Raw genomic sequence first — 16,274 nt, 5'->3', positions numbered from 1 at the left:
CTTAGGGAGCTTTGCAAAGGGTGAGGAAGGAAAGCACTTGTGAAACTGCCAAGCGAGGCACGATCAGGACCTCGCACCCTGATGCTATGTGCCTGACACTGTCTTAGTCCCTTTGCACCTGGCTCCCCAGCTGCTGAGGTCACTGCTCAGGGGAGAGGATGGAGATGGGCACAGAAGCATTATGGAGTGATGAGCTGGGCCAGCTGAGTTAGGTTTGGGGAGAGGGCTGCAGGGCCTGGGTCCTTCCCAGGGCTGCTATTCATCGTGTGTTCTCCGTGCTCCTCAAGTTCCTGCGCAAGTCCATGGAGTTCGCGTTGCAGCTACTTGTAGGGCCTTCTGGCCTGAGGCAGGGACAGTTGAAGGCTGTGACAAAGCCTCTTCCCTGTCTCCTTCCCCAGGAAGTCCTTTCTGAGCTACTGAACGTTTCCCTCCAGGCACCTTGGCATGAGGGGGTGGGTTTGGGGTTCCTGGGAATATGGGTCCTCCCCCAGCTCGGTCCTTTTGCCCTTTCTACTCAGTGGGTCCTTTGTGAGAAAGGAGATCAGGATACTTCTTGGCTTCCTCCGGACCTGGGCCTCGCAGGGAGGAACCAGCCACCTGAGCAGACAACAGGAGCCTGAGGGACTGTGCATGGTGTTTATTAGTGATGACAGAGGTGGGACAGGGTCTTATGGAACATGCTCTGTAGGTCACACACTAGAGCCATAAGGCAAGGGCAGACGGGGACTCTGGGGGCTGTCCACTGGGTCCTGTCTCTCCCCATCTAACCCTAACTTAACAAGCAGCAGCTATGAATCAGGGCGTCAAGTTGGGGGCCCATATCTCCCAGGAGGCATGAGGCCCAAGAACAGGAATGGCAGATGCAAGAGCAAAAGGATGAGGGGAGCAAAGAGGCCCCCAAAGCTGTTCCATACGTTCTCTGCTATCCAACGCCCGCCTTTCCCAAACCCCCAGTCCAGGTTGGCTCCCCTCCGCCGTTTGGCTTGGCCGTACTGGTCGCTGGCCCTGTCAGGTATGAGGAAGCGTCCCGGCAGGGGGAGGAGAGCCCTTTCTAGAGCATCAGCTGTGAGGCTTCTGGCCCCAGCCCAGCTGGCCTGCTGCTCCAGTCTTGCATGTGGATGCCCCACCCAGCTGAAGGATGGCAATGCCACCCACCCTCGGACTTTGATTGTCTCATTTCTAGTGTGGCAGTGAGGTGAGTGGCGGCTCTCGGACCCCAGTGCACAACCCGAGTCCCTTGACTATTAGGACTGTGTCTGCTCAGGGACCTTGTTTCTTCCTCATACCATGTTGCTCACACCTACCCTCATCACTTGGAGGGGGCATCCCTTCCCTGAGTAGTGGGAAGGCCCCTGCTGAGGGGTCCTGGCCTGAGGGCACTGCCCAGTGGGGCAGCTTCTTGTGCAGGAGGGGAAGGTGCCAGGGGTGCAGCACATAGCTAGTACCTGGAATGGGAGCCTAGGGAAGGGTCACTGCCCAGGAGGTGAGGGGGCCCCTGCTTCTCCCAGAACTTTGGGACCATAGGCAGCCCTGGAGCTGGGGCTGGGCAGGGGGTTGCGGGGGCTGAGCCTAGTGCCAGCCTAATGCCAGTCTAACGCCGACCTGCCTGGAGTGGGTGCCCCAGCCAGCTGTGCCTGTGCCTGCCAGGGTAGGGCAGCAGGAGGCATTCAGTAGCTATCTTTAGGCCAGGGCCGGTTGCGCTGCCAGTTCCGGTCATTGTGGTTGTGCTCCGAGTCCTGGGCAAGGAGTCGGTCTTGGGGGTCGTGCCCGTTGGCACTAGGCAGCCCCGAGGTGTGTTGGCGGTGAGGCTGGTACAGGTCCTGGTAGGCGTCTGTATAGTCCTCGTCCAGGTGGTGGGAGCTGCGCTGCGAGGACCCTGTCCAGGCTTGGCGGGAGCTCTCGCTGGCTTCGTCTGAGGGCATCAAGCTGTCCCGCTCGAGGGGTGAGTGCTCCTCACCACGCTCCCCCAGTAGCTGCTGGTTCTGGGGGCAACACAACAGCTCTAAGTGAGGCAGTGCAGATCCCCCCTCCTCCCACCTCTAGCAGGAAGCGGGATTCTTCCCCCTCAACAAGCAGTTCCTGTGTAGAGGAAATCGTGCAAGGAAGGGACGCATACTGGAGCATCTTTTCTTTTCAGATACGGAAAACTGGAGTGTTTGACTCTTGCAACATTCAGGCTCTGCCTTCAAGACAGATCAGAGAAAGGTTTGAGAGTGTGTTTCTAGAAAAGTAACCTCTGGTTAACCAGCTCATTGATTTATTCCCTCTCGCATCAGGAAGTTCCTTCGTCCATCGGCCCTAGCACAGCTGAGTTCTCTGATCCTTTGGCCTTCAAACTGTAGGCCAAGGACGATCCTCTGGGCGGGGAGGGGGCACTGCTTTGGCTGGCTTAGCCTGCACATCAGTGCCCATTGGAAATGGTTACCTGAAGTCCGGGGATGGCACTGGGAGGGCCCAGGAGTCCGGGGCCGGGGGCTGGGTGGTGTGTGGCCCGCCAGTAAACCTCCAGGTACTCAGCCAGGTGCTCACAGGCGTCCTCCAGCTGGTTCTCGTCCAGAATCACGTCAAATGACTCCTGGGCAGGGAAAGGAAAGGGGGAATATTGGTTTCCTTTCAGCAGCAGCCCCCACCATCTCCATCACTCCTCCAACCCCAGGGAAAACAACTGGAGAAGGCACAGGAGTGGCTTTCCCAGGCACTCACCGGTGGGCACTGAACCAGTTTATCATATGCCATCATCTGTACAGTTAGGTGCTTCATCTGTGACTTCCCGCGGGAGCGGATGAGCCGCTGCAGCACCTGAGGGGAAAGCAGAGCGAGGCCTGGGGATCCTGGACAGAGCTGGGCCTAGAGAGAACTGGGCATGTCCCCCACTTGTGATCTGGCATCAGGAAAAGGGAATTCAGGAGCCCTGGGGCAGGGACCAAGCTGAGTTACAGCCCATTCTAGGAGGCTAACCCTGGGGGCCTCCTGCATCTCCACTGCTCACCTTTGGTGAGGAGACTTTGACAAAGACGATGATGGGGGCCAGTGAGGTCTTGGCCAGCTGTGCTGGGTGGTTGATGGTGTCGGCATCCAACACTACCAGCTGCAGGGATTTGGCCAGCTCGAATATGCGCTCGATCTCACTCTGCACTTCAGCTAAAGAGGGAGGAGCCACAATGCTCACTGGCTGCTCTACCCACTTCCTCCAATGAGGCTTGGGGTTCTCCCCGATGGTGAAAGGGAAGGAATTGGAGGGAGAAGGTGTTCGCCAAAGCCTGGGCAGGCAGAGCCCAGGCAATTGAGGACACCAGGGGCGTTCTTGTCAATCCTGGGGCAGGTGGAGAAGGAGCTGGGGAAGAGAGAGGTAGGAAGAGGGTTCTCGGTGAGGCCTGCGTGGGCCACAAAGTGGGTGCCTGGGACTTCTCACCGATGCTGGAGCGGGCGGAGGAGCGCTCAATGATGGTCCTCTTGCCGGGATTGTTGAGCACGGACCGTTTTGCCAGGGAGAGGTCAGCTGTGACTCGGGTGATGGAAATCCTGGGGCAGGGGTGGAGAATTCCACCTCACTTCTAAATGTCAAGCCCTGGTCCCGACTTACCCAGGACCTCTTTACTCCTAACTGTCCCTTGAGAGTAGACCTTGCTGCAGACACCTGGAAGGAGGCAGTGACAGCCTGCCTGGTTCTCACACCACTCCGGCCCAGGGTAGCTTACCTGCCATCAAACCTATGTTTGAGGAAGTCGAAGAGAGCCTTCTGCATCATGTCTGTGACCTGGTGGGCGAGGTTGGGAGGGGGGAAGGCATGGAATGGACAGAGGGCCCTCTTGGAGAGGGGCAGCATCCCCAGGCATGGCCCTGGAGCCCACCCCTTCCACCCAGACCTGGGGGATGGCGGGTGGGGAGAAACAACATACCCTCCCACTGTCCCTCGGGGCCTTTGCATGGCAGGCTTGGTAGAGGTAACTCTTTGGGGTCTCACCTCATAACCTTTCAGAGAGGGTCCCACCAACACCACAGGCCGCATGGAGGGCACCACATCATAAGGGGGAACATGTTCTGCCTGCAAAAGTGACCTGAGGTCAGGCAAAGCCACGGCCCTGTGGTCTGCCCTCTGCCTGACTGGAGTGGGGAGATTCAGAAGTGCTGGGCTCCCTCCCCTGTCTGTCCTGCTGCCCCTCCACAATGACTGCCCAGAAGCCTGTCCCCAACAGCCACAATCCATGAGCCCCCCAGCCCAGGTCCCTTCCTTGACTCACCTGCTTTTGCTTCTGCTTGGCTTTTTGGAAAAGGGAAATAAAAGATTAAAGTTGGTGAAGGGGGGAAAGGCCCTGGGGGCGTGTATTCCCTTCCCCAGGGGAGACACTGGGCTTCTCCCAGCTATTTTGACCCCTCCACCAACCCTTTCTCACACAGTTCACCTGGGGAGAATCTTCTTGCCCCCTGTCCTAACAACCCACCTACCCAAGACAGGTGAGTTGGGGGGAGGCTACCTAGAGACGGAGGAGGGGAGCGCCGGTTGCCAATGTCACTCAGGCTGGAGGGGTTCCCAGATCTCCTGAGAGCAGCAAGAGAGGTCAGTAAGCATCTTTGTATGTATATGCTCTACACATTATTTAACAGTTGTAAATATTTCCTTATATTTTAGCTAGGCAGGAGGGGTGTGTGACGTGCATCTGTGTGTATGTATGTATATTTGTGGGGTGTAAATGTGTATAGCTGGGTCTGAATGTATTGGGGGGTGGGATATGCATGCAGGTACAGTGAAGCAGGCTTCAGGTGAAGTGCACACGTGTGTGGGGGTGTTACTGAGTCAGAGGCCTGTTCTCACCTGGCCTTCTGCTCCTGCTTGAGCCGGATGCTCTCCAGGCGCTGGGGGCTGGGGATGAAGGCAATGTCCCCGCCCTCTTTCACTAGCCGCCCGATCCACCAGTCATTGCTGTACTTCTGGGGGCAGGGTGGAGCGGGAAGAGGCAGTGAGAAGAGGAGGCCCAGGCCATAGCCGTGGCTGTGGAGGAGCCAGGGAGGCATTCACAGGGCTGGTTTGATGCAGCAGCACAAAGAGAAGGGGCAGGAGAAGGGGCAGCTAGGTTTGAGCCTCCCAAAATTTCCACGAGGCATCACAACGGTCATAGAGGACCTGAGACAGCTAATCTAACTGCTCACTTTCCACATATGGAGACTGAGGCCCAAGCCAGGTCTCGGATGGAGACCCTGGGGATTGCGTCTTGGATATGAGAGGTGTACGGGTGTGTGTTAAGGACAAGAGTTGAGTTCAGGGACTTGTTTATAGGACTAAATTAAGAGGCATGGAGACTGGAGCAAGAGCAGGGAAATTATGTGGCTACTATCTGAAAGGAAGGGGGTTGGTTACCTCTTTAATGTGCAGAAAATCTTTGGCCTCAAAGTTGACTCCAGAGCCCTGGACTGGGCACTCCTCGTCCAGTACGCCACAGTAGCTGACATTGGTCCTCACAGCAAATGCCACGGGTTTGTGCTAGAGAATTTGGTCATCAGTGCCAATGAGGGGAGCCTCAGAGCGCCCCTCCTAGTTTCAGTGTCCCATCAGCAGAGGGTGGGGAGGGGAAGGCATCGCCTGTCCATCACACACACACACACACACACACACACACACACGCACAATCTTTCACACTCACGTACATCCTGCCCAGTGACCCTTCGGGACTTAGGACGGAGCACAGATTCTATCCAGCCTGGCCTGTTTTGCCCCCAGCCACAAGCAAGAGGATACCTTGGCCCTCTCGAGCTGCTGCTGAGCCTGGCTCTCCACTTCACGCCGGGCGCTCTCCCGGTCCTCCTCTAGGGAGACGTCTGAGTCCAGAGATGGGCGGCTGGTATAGGAGTCGGCTGAACCCTGCCACGGGGAGAGGCTGTGACCCCTGAGCTCAGGTGGGAAGGGAATATAGAAGCACTCTCTGACCCCTATAGTAGTGCCTCCATGAACCCCAGCCTCTCCATGTCCATAGGGGTGGCCACACCCCAATGGTCCCTCCAATTTCCCTGAGAAGGACCATAATTCCTCTAGTGCTGTAGGAAAGACCCCCAGTCCATGTGATAAGATCTGGGCCCCTCCCCCCAAGACTATTAATACTGTAGCTTTGAATAGAGCCTTCACTTCCCTCCTTCCTCCCTTTTCTTCCCTCTACCACATCCTCCCAGGCGGAGGGAAGGGAGATGTGCTGAAGATGATATATTGAAGATGATTCTGAATCCAGGCGACCCAGTGAGCTCTCTTTTTCACATCAGCCTGCAAAGCAGCCTAGACTTTATCCCTTTAAAATGCCTGGCAGGAATACAGCCAGCTGGGAACAGTCAAGAGATGCTGGTTGGCATGGCCCTGGTCCTGAGTGTCAGGATACAGCCATCCACCCCTTAGGTCTCATCTTCCCCAGTCCCTACCTTTCCAGGTTGAAGGGGACACAGAGCTACCAACTCCTGGAAGTTACTTCCTCTATACTCTCTCCGCCCATCCCCACCCCCCATCTTCTTTCCTCTCACACCTGCTGGGGCAACTGGCCAGGTGTGGGCAGCAAAGGACACCAACTAAGAAGGCAACACAAAGCTATCTCCCTGGGTGTGTGAGGCTGGGCCACACCCACCACCTGGCCCATATCTCCCCACCCCTCCCCCAAGGGGCCTATCCTGGAGGAAGGCCATGTTGGTGCCCGGCAACCCAGCCAGGGGAGCAGTACCCTGAGGATGTAGGGGTGGGGTCTTTGGTAACCTTAGCCAAGAAGAGTGTCTGAGTCCTGCCCATTGGCAGGTCTTTGGGCAACGAGGGTGCATTTGGAGGGTTGCAGAGCTCACCTTCAAGGCTGTGAGAAAGACGTACAATTGAGTAAAGGAAGCTGGATCTTAGGACAGGAGTGTAGAAGTCAGGATGTCTGGGTGTCCCTCTCAGCCCAGGGAAAAGGGGAGCTTTTGTTTTCTGCCTCAGTTTCCCCTCTTTATGATCAGAGGCCTGAAGTAGCACTTCCATCAATTCTGAGGTCCAAGTGGCAGAGACAAATAGGAGCCTAGTTCGGGTCCATGTGGGAATGTGTGTGTATTAACAGAAGCGGTTTTAGGATATTCTCAACCTGAGGAACATTCCTTCAAGTCCGCGGTGCATGAGCACCTACAGAAGGCAGCAGAGGCCAGAGGTCAGTGGAGAAGACAGATTCAAACACCTGCTGTCGCCATGCCCTCTGCCCCAGTCCCACCATAGGCAAGAAGGCAGGTCAGCTTGATATCTGCCCAGGCTCTAGATCGTAAGCTAAAGTCAATGTCTGGGGTAGACGGAAGACACAAAGACAGCACAGGTGGGAAAGTCTCCTTTTACAGAGGAGGAGATTCTGCCTGCTGTTCCTCATCTCTCTTGAGAAGAAAATAAGGCTGGCTTGGCAGTAGGATAAAGGGTGCTGAGCCCCAGAAAGAACCTTTGCATTGTTAGTAGAGTGTGGGATCTCCTTCCAGGGGTCTTAGATGTATGAGGGGTCTTAGATGTAGGAGACAGCTGAACGAAGGGAACAGGGGACAACAGGCCAGGAGGCAGGAGGTAAGGCCGGATGATCATTCACTTTGATAAGTATCCATCAGATGCCTCTTAGATGCCCTGACCTGTGCTGGAAGAGGAGTCTGGCCTTTATCTCGGCTCTCCAGGCTCTCAGCCTAATTTAGTCATCTTAATGTCCCTCCTGGGGTATCTGGGTTACCTGGCCTCTCATTCTAGGATGGGAAGGATAGAATCTCTCCCTAAATGTTTAATGAGTCAGGTTCAGAATGGAACCCCCTGTCTATTATTCCCAAGTCCTCAGAGTTCACCATCTTTCATGCTCTGGTATCACTTGGGGAGGTCAGGGCTGCCCTTCCAGGCCTACTCTGGGGTCTTGCCTTCCCTACCCCACTATGCCAGAGCAGCCAGAGGCTCAGTACTTTGGAGCTGCCAGGAGTTGGCACAGTGCCCTAGTGGTGCCCCCCTTGCTTGGTGAGTGTGTGGGCAGGCTGCAGCTCCACTCTTGCCTGGCACGGGGGAAGGAGAGGAGGGAGATGAGCCAGTGGCTTTATTTAGAGCCTGATCTCCCTCCTACTGCTTCAGAGGGGGCCTCAGGGAGAGCAAGGAGCCAGGCAAGAGAAAGGGAAGTTGGGGAGGGTGATCCAGGGCCCAGAGAGGGGTGAGAAGTGAGCAATGGGTTAGCGGGCTGCCCCCAACGCCACCCACATGTCAGTCTTTCCCTTGAAACAGCTCTTGCCTTACTACCAGTGATGGGAAGAATCTTCTAGGGCCCTCCAGCCAAGCAGGAAGGTTTGTTCTCAAGCTCACCTTGGCACCCTGGGCCATGCCAGCTGTCTCTTCAACTGTCACAAAGAGGTGTCCACCAGAGCCTTGAAAATCATCTGCTCTAGCTGCCATGTAATTAGGCCCAGAGGCCCAATGGGGAATTGGCCCAGCAGGAGCCCAGGAAAGGACTGATAGCTGCCTATTCTGAGCCCTAGAACTCATCTATCCTGGGCTGGGCAGCAAGAGATGGGAGAAGACTCAAACACTCCACTTTCGATCCTGGAGTGCTCTACCCTCCACACCTATCAAGGACCCCTTCCAAGCCATCTAGTGGTCCTCTTCTAAGGAGGCCTTCTTGCAGGATGTTTGAGAGAAGGCACTGAGAAGCTGCTCCCCATCTTTGCTCCATCCTTCCAGTCACTCTCCATGCTCCCTGAGCTCCGGGAATCACTGACTAATGAGCTGATTTGTCTCAGTGGGTCAGGAGATAAAAGCAAAAAGGAGAATTAAATATTTATCGGTTGCCTGGTTCTCTGAGCAAAGAGCTTCCTCTCCATCCCCAGGCCCTCAGCTCCTCTGGCTTCAGCTCCAGGTCCTCCATGCTGAGAGGAGCTCAGGGTGCCTGCTGTTCTGAGGATGCCTCAGCAGGAGGCACGGACAGGATGGGGCTCAGTCAGCTGGCCCACCCATGTGCTGGGTGCCCACTTTGCAGCCTGGGAGAGAAGCTGGGCTAAAGGCAGGGTGAAGAGATGAGGCAAGCTCAGGATGGAAGGGGGAAGGAATAATGGAGGTCTTCAAGTTTTGTGATCTTTCTGTCTGAAGAGGCTGGTACCCGATTCTCTGGTGTTCTCTCAGGCTCCCTAAATTTGTCCTGTATTTGTGTCATGGGAGGTCTGGATTGTCCCTCTCCCCAAGAAATTCAGCTTCTCCTCTGAAAGCGGTTGTGTTCAGACCCGATCAATCCACCTGTGGGAACTTGAGACATGTCGTGTGCCCTTTCTAAAGCCCCTGTTCCCTCAGTCTCTAGCCCTTCCTCCCTCTACCCTCTGTTCTGGGCTTTGGAGCCACTTGCTCGAGCCTTCCCCTCACACTACTCCCTCCCTGCACACACCCCGAGCTCCTTGGTCTAGGATTGGGGTACCGAAGAGCCCGCGGCACGAAAATCATCGCCCCAATTTCCTGGAGCGCCCCCAACCCCCCGCAACGCTCTTCCCCGCCACGTTTTTTCAAAGTCCTGGACTGGGAGAAGGGTCCAAGGGAGAGCAAGTGTCACCCCAACTTCCCCACCCCCACCCTCATCGTGGGCACTCACCGCCTCCGAGTCCTCAAACCCGGGCACGTAGGAGTCGTCATACATGGGGGAGTCCGGGTGGGGGGAAGCGAGCGGCGCCGGGGGCGGGAGCGGCCTGGAGGCAGGGGCGAGGACAGCGGGCCGCGCCCGATAGATGCCACCGAGCCCCGCAGCCCTGCGGGCGGCGGCGCAGAACCAGAGAGCGCGAAGGAGGGAGCGAGCCGCGAAGACCAGCTGCTCGGAGCTCAAATCACCGCTTACCCCCACCCCACCCCCCAAACCCAGCCAGTCCCACCCCGAGCGCGGCTGAGGAATCTGGCGCTGGCTCCTACAACAATAGTGCCCGCCCACCTGACCCCCCTCCCCGGGAGCAGGCGGGGGCGGCGACTGGGGCGCCCGCCACCCGGGGAGCCCGAGACCCGGCTGGGAGAGGGTAGCGGACGGGAGCTGGGTAGAAGGTGGGTCCCCCAGCACCTACGGACCCGAGGGGCGGCGGGGAGGAAGGGGAGGAGAGACAGGGCGGGCGGATCCAGGCTGGGAGAAGGCGGGGCGAGGAGAGATGCGGAGACTGAGACGCTCGGCAACCCAGGAAATACTCCGCCGGGAAACAAAGGGCTGGAGCGGTGGAGGGGAGGGGGAGCGGAGAGGCGGAGGGAAAGGAGACCCGAGCCGAGAAAGAAGCGGGCGCAGGTTATTGGGAGGCAGAAGAGGGAGAAAGGAGAGATAGAGGCAGGAGACAGGCGGGGGAGACAGGAAAATGGGGAGACAGAAGAGGCGGGGCTGGGGCAGGCGCAGACGGGGGAGGGGCCCCAGGTGAGCGGGAGGCGTGTCTGGGCCCTGGCGGTCCCTGAGACTCCAAAAGCGAACCCCGTAATGGCACTGGGGAGGAATGGGTTTGGCGACTCCACGTCAATGCCACGAAAGTAGCTCCTGCCACACCAGGTGCTCGGCCCTCTCATTGCACCCTGCAGCAAGGGGCCGTGTCGCCCAACCCGTGCAAAAGGGCAGGTTTTGGGTCCGGCCGCCCTACACCTGGTGCGCAGGCAGATTTCATCCTAGTCTGGCCAGGATGGGGGGTTCCCTTACTCACTTCCTCGCCGAAGACTGTGCCAGGCATTGCCAAGGCACCCGTGGGAATTGGGACAGGGAGGGGCTGTCTTAGGTGAGCCTAAGGGACCGGGAAAGAAACCAGAAGGTGGAGGTAGGGGGATTGTGGCTGTGACAGAAGGTGGGGTCCTGGACAGACTGGGGTCGGGAGGGGGAAGGACAAATCTGGCCAGAGTCATTAGCTTAAGGCCAGATTTTCTCCTTAGCAAAAGGATGGGGTTGGAGTGGCCGGTATCCCCGTTGTAGCCACAGGTACCACTCTGCACCAGTCAGTCTCCTTTAAAGGAGCATTGAGACTTGAGGTTAGAGACAGAGCAGCAGCAGCCCTTATTTTGAGCCAATTTCCCCAAAGATCCACCTATTGGAGCTCCCTCCTTTTTTTCCATCTCCAGAGCAAAAGTATTCCTTTGAATTTTGACTGCCTATGGGCCCCCCTCGCACCCACCACCTAGAGGGGGATGTGAGATGACAGAAGGTTACCACCTGGAGAACTTCGAAGCTCAATCCTTCTCCATTCCCAGTTTTTCACCCCTAGGAGGGTGAATCAAGAATCTACTCATCCCTTTACATTCCTGGGCTACAGTGGAATTAGAAAACCAAAACTGACAGGGTTTGATGAGACCTATGGGAGAAAGCACTGTTCATGGGAGAGAAAGACCATCCAAACCAACTGGCTTCCTACTTATGTCACTTGTTCTGTTGGCAAGAAAAAGAGAGAAAGGGCCTACTCTTAAGACCGTCTTTAGTCTGCCTTCAGTCTGTCTAACCCTGTGAGTGGTGTAGTTCAGCCCTGCACAGCCTCTTCTTCCTGCTGGATCTGGCAAACAATTTTGTTGGAGCCCCAATGGCTGAGGGGACCAATCACTACTGGGAGAGGCAGTCCGCTTTCCCAGTTCCCTCTCCTGAGTCCAGCATCATTTGGAGGTTGGTCATATATTGGACTCTTCTGTCTTGGAAGTTCCCAGACACGCTGTCTTCTCACTTTTGTTTCCTTTCCCAGTTCCTCAGAATCCCTATATGCTCCTTTTTTATTCTCTGCCTCTTCAATTCCTTCCGTTCTTCCAGAGGGGCGAAAAGAAGGCATGAGGTGTAAGAGAATATGACCCTCAACGTGCCCTCTCCTGGGAGGTAACTCTAATGAAGAAGACAGCTGCTGAGGCATCTGCTTCTCTCCCCATCTTTGAATCCACTCTCCTGGCCTCTCCTTTTGGGAATCCCCACCACCAGGGCATCCCAGGGACTGTAGGTAACAGTGGATCTGCTATGAGCTTCATTCCTTCCTCACACAACTTGTTGTAAAGACAGCATCCCCATACAGGACAATGGTGTCTAAGTCTCCTTTGGTCTCCCTCCTGAAGCATCTGAAGCATGAGTTGCTATGCCAACCACCCCCAGGAGATAGGTTCAAGTTCCTCTTACCTGGGTCCATCCCCTGGGTCTCACACGGCTTCAGAGCCTCTCTCTCTCCCTTATCTCTGAGTTGCTACTCAATACCCCCTTCCACTTCTCACCTCACCCACACCTGTCTACTCCAGTTTTCATGCCAACCTAGTGACTTTCTGTCCTGTAAAAAGACATGTGCCTGTCAGTGTCTTGTGGCCCCTAACCCCTTTTCTTTCCCATGACTGAGCATAAGGGAAGAGAGCTGAGGAAAAAAAAAGGAAAAGAAAAACGGATTCCAGGAGAGGATTCCTCCTTCCCTCCTCTTATTAGGAGAGAGCTGTTAGACTGGCAGCTAGCAGGTACCCAAGGCAAGGAAGCAGGACATAGGAGGAAAGCCTGAATAACCAGGTTTGGGAGTTGGAGTTTTGGGAACCTCTAGAATACTTTCTAGCTTCTCCTATAAGTGTACCAAGAAGCGGAGCAGATTCCAGTCCCTGATCATTGAATGAGGAAACTGAGGCAGGAGCTAGGACCTCTGGGAAGTCCTCCACAGCAGTCTATAAGATCTGGACCAAACCAAATATCCCAATGTTCTAGCTGCAAGGCTGCCCCCAGGGAACCTGGGGAGGGTTGGGTGGGGGGAGTTTGGCAGAGCCCTCCTCTCTCTGTCCTCTTTTCTAGCTCCCCAGTCAGTCCTCTCCTATCCCAGTCCCAGTGCTTCGAGGCTGCCAGCTCTGTCTGCTCCTTTTTTTCTTACCCCCTCATTCACCCTTAGCCTCACCTTTGGTTTCCCTCCCTCTCCATCACTGCAGTCTCCCCCAAATACGGCCCTTTTCCTAGCTTGGAGTGGGGCTTTTCTCCCACCCCTGGGGAGGGGCCCCCCCCCCCCGTTTACCTCATTCAGCAGGAAGGTTGCACTGGAGTCAGAAAAAGACATAGACCGGACTAGCGGCCTCTCCCCCTCCCCGGGGCCAGGGGCTCCGAGGCGGGAGCAGGACCCGGCCGCAGCTCTGCACAAGGGCTGCTGCCTGTACGCCTGGCCTCGCCCCACGCCCGCCTGGCTCCACCGCCTGCTCCCTTCCCTCTCTCCAGGTTCCCTCCCCCTTTCCTCTTCCCTCCCTTCCTCCCTCTCTCCCTTTCTCGCCTTCTCTGTCACTCTCGCCCTCTCCCGTCGCCTTTCAGTCCTGCTCTCTCCATTTCCGTCTCATCTTCTTCCTCTCTACGGTTCCTGTTCTCTGTTTATCGGGTTGCCTCCCACTGTCCTTCCATCCATAAAGCTCTCATCCCTTTTCCGCCTGCCCACCCTCACTTCTTCCTCTATCCCCTCCCCAGAAAAGGGACTCAGGAATTCCCACCGCCGCAGGCAGAAGGGCGTGAGTAGCTCAAGGGCTGCCCGACTCTGGAGCTTCGGTCAGAAGGTTCTGATCCCCTGACCCCAGCTCGGTGCTCCCACGCCCAGCCTCCAGCGCCCGAGAAAGGAAAGCACCCTGGTCCCGGTGGCGGCTCCGACCGACCTCAGCAGAGGAATGGATCGAAAAAGAACGCTCATGTACTGCTAGCTAGCCCCAGCGTCAAGGCGCCCCCTCTGGATTTCGGGGAAGCCACGTCCATCCGCCGTCCCAGGCCCAAACCCGGTGGCTCCTGCGGGATCGAATTGGAGACAGTCTAACCAGGACGCGCCCGGCGCCTGGGGAATCTCTACCGTCACTGCTCTCTCCTAGGTGCTAGCGCCGCGGGACTCAGCCTGTGAAGGCAAAGAGTGAGGCTTGGCGGCTCCTCCCCCACCGGCTGCAGCGCCCCCTGGACTCACTAGCCGGGTGGCGGCACAAGCCCTCCAGGTGGCGGCACCGGCCCGGGGGTCCTTTCTGTCCGCAGGCAGGAGTTCGGCCCTACCAGTAGGAGGCGCTGCCCTGGCCGGAGCAGAGGGTGCGCAGCTCCGAGCCCGACCCCCACCGAAGCCCGGGATAAACCTCTCTCCCTCGCGTCTTTCCAGGAGCTGCGGTCCCATTTCCAGACCCCTAGTATGGAGACTCCAGGCTGCACTCTATTCCCACTCCTGTGGGGCTCTTTTTAGATACTTGGTCCCCCTGGAGCTCTAGATCCCTCCTACCTCCATCCTGGTCTCCAGAGGCGACAAGGCTGAGCCTGGCAGCGTCCCGGTAGGGCCAGGCCGGGCGGCCGGGAGTACACAGTCGTGGGACGGCTCCTCGGGTCGGTACCCCTCCCGCCCCCTTCGGCGGGCACGTCAAACAGGACAAGCCCAAGTTCTGGCGGGGGAAGGGGGGAGCAGGGGTGTATCCCCAGCCAGCTCTCTCCCTGCACCCTCTGAACGGATCAGCCTCTCATTGGTTCCTCCACACCCCCAGCACCCCGATGCTGGACTCTTCTCCATACCAAAGAGGACGGCTAGGGGGCCGGGAGGGTGTCGTAGATCCCCTTGTGGAAACGGACACACCCTGAAGCTGAATGACCCGGGTCCCCAACTTCTCCTTAGCACCAGCTAGAACTCTTTCCTTTCAGGTCCAGGGCGCTTCACTGCCCTCCTCGCCCTTTTAACTCCCTTGCCCGGGTGGTTCCTGGTATCCCTCCCCTCAATCCTCCTATACCCTGGGGATCTTGGAAGACATCCCTCCCTCTGTGTTTAGCTGATCCTCCAATTGCCCTCATTCCAGAGGGAGCTAAATTGGGGGAGAATTAATTCTCCTCTCCACCCCCAGCTCCTCCTCAAGCTGGACTTAACCGGGAAAGCGCTTTGGGAAGTCACTTCCCTCCCTCTGTGGTGTAGTCCAGTGAGTCCAAGGATTCCCCTACCACCTACCTACCCCCAAGTCACTCAGCTTCAACTATTCAGACGAGACATAGAGGTTGTGTATGTTTTTGTAAAAATGTGCATAGAGGTTTTTATGTTTGTTTTTTGTTGTTTGGTTTTTTTTTTTTTTTTTTTGGCTCTAATAGAGGGAGCAGAAGCGTTCCCTTTCATTTGGCATTAAGACCTGAAGGGAGAGAGCCCTCCCTCCCCCATACTCCCCCGCTGACCACAGCTAATGGACTAGCTCTTCTGGGCCTTGGGGCAGCTTTAGTTTCCATAGGAGAAGGGGGGTGGGGTGGGGGGTGCTGGCCAAGTCAAGCAATTGTCCCTGGCTTCTCCCTCCCTCCTTCCTTCCCTCCACTCTTTGAGAACCTACAGCCTAGAACACCATCTCTCTCCACTCCTTTCTTTAAAATAGAAATATCAATGACTTCTCTCTGAACCTATCAGAGGGAATCTGAGGTGAATAGAGGCAGCTCTGCAACCTTCACTTTTTCTCATTTTCACTCCAGCTGCTGGATCACACACCCCTCTCCCTTCTGCCAGGAAGAGAAGGTAGGAACCTCAGAGCTAGAGCTGGGAGCCCAGCCCCCAGGTCCCCAGAACTGTCCTCTCTTAGCTGGCCCCCCAAGATCCCCCCAGATGACTGGCAAAAACAACCCTCTTTGGGCTCTGTCTGGGACCCACACCCTTTTCCTCCCTGCATTTTCTCACTCAGGTCTCCATCTCCTGCTGACCTTACAGTATCTGTCACCCTGCTAAGAGGGGCCTCTAGCCTGCACACATTTCTGGGAGCCATACCTTAGTGCTGGCCCCTTCAGGTCCTTAAGCCAGCATATGGCCCCTAGAGCTTCCCAGGAAGCCTTTATCCCTTCTCTCTTGGGATCTCCCTCTCTCTGGGAGGTCTGCTCACCCTATTCTCTGACCTCCCAGACCCCAGGTTGTCAGGACCTCAGGATATTTGGCAGGGCCTCTGCTCACGCTTTGGGCCAGTCTTTGTGTAGACCCAGCTCTGCACCAGCTCTACAGTTAGGTTTCAATCCCCGCTTAACCTCCTCAGCAAGGCATAACCTGCACGATTGTACTTAGTGGCTTAGCATTTGAAAATCTGTATACTACAAGGACAGAGAACAAAAATTACCATGTCCATCCTTTGTATCTATTCCACTGAGACCAAATAAGTTCTCCCCGGCTCTTCTGAGCAAGCTTGGAAATAGCTTCCACAGGGAATCCCCATTGCCAACTCCAGATATTACTTTGGGGAAGTTCCTCCAACATCAAACCTCAATCTCTCCTGCTGCGATCTCTCTCTCTCTTTTTTTTTTTTTTTTTTTTTTTTTTGGGGCTCTGCCTCTGGGCCCATGGTGATATTTGATCCTTCTAGGCACTTTCAGGCTCCATCCCCTGACGCAGCATTTGCT

At 56.4% G+C, this 16,274-nt stretch overlaps 1 protein-coding gene across 3 annotated transcripts; it reads right to left on the bottom strand.

The window, feature by feature from the left end:
- Positions 1-622: 622 nt before the first annotated feature.
- On the bottom strand, positions 623-14,299 carry CACNB3 (calcium voltage-gated channel auxiliary subunit beta 3). 3 transcript variants are annotated; one of them, XM_033118053.1, is made up of 13 exons: positions 9,576-10,291; positions 5,735-5,857; positions 5,357-5,479; positions 4,814-4,929; positions 4,476-4,540; positions 4,242-4,261; positions 3,965-4,045; positions 3,699-3,757; positions 3,413-3,522; positions 2,990-3,141; positions 2,704-2,799; positions 2,426-2,575; positions 623-1,982 (listed from the first exon to the last, which is right to left on the bottom strand). In XM_033118053.1, exons 1-13 carry the CDS (start codon positions 9,618-9,620, stop codon positions 1,668-1,670), a joined length of 1,455 nt encoding a protein of 484 aa, XP_032973944.1. In that variant the 5' UTR covers positions 9,621-10,291; the 3' UTR covers positions 623-1,667. The 3 variants fall into 3 exon arrangements, with proteins under 3 accessions (XP_032973944.1, XP_032973946.1, XP_032973945.1); XM_033118055.1 differs by lacking the exon at positions 9,576-10,291 and adding an exon at positions 14,155-14,299 and having other exon boundaries at positions 628-1,982; XM_033118054.1 differs by lacking the exon at positions 9,576-10,291 and adding an exon at positions 12,940-13,090 and having other exon boundaries at positions 628-1,982.
- Positions 14,300-16,274: the final 1,975 nt, after the last annotated feature.

Source organism: Rhinolophus ferrumequinum, chromosome 10 (assembly GCF_004115265.2).
Source record: "Rhinolophus ferrumequinum isolate MPI-CBG mRhiFer1 chromosome 10, mRhiFer1_v1.p, whole genome shotgun sequence".
Lineage (NCBI taxonomy): Eukaryota > Metazoa > Chordata > Mammalia > Chiroptera > Rhinolophidae > Rhinolophus > Rhinolophus ferrumequinum.
The sequence above is the reverse complement of the archived record's forward strand: the minus strand, read 5'-3'. Positions and strand labels throughout refer to the sequence as shown.

Coding starts and splice junctions, on each gene's coding strand:
- CACNB3 (XM_033118053.1), bottom strand. CDS start 9,620: ATGTATGACGACTCCTACGTGCCCGGGTTTGAGGACTCGGAGGCG. Junction 5,480..5,734: donor AGCAGCTCGAGAGGGCCAAG/GTATCCTCTTGC, acceptor CAAATTCTCTAG/CACAAACCCGTGGCATTTGC. Junction 3,758..3,964: donor CCTCTCTGAAAGGTTATGAG/GTGAGACCCCAA, acceptor CTCGCCCACCAG/GTCACAGACATGATGCAGAA.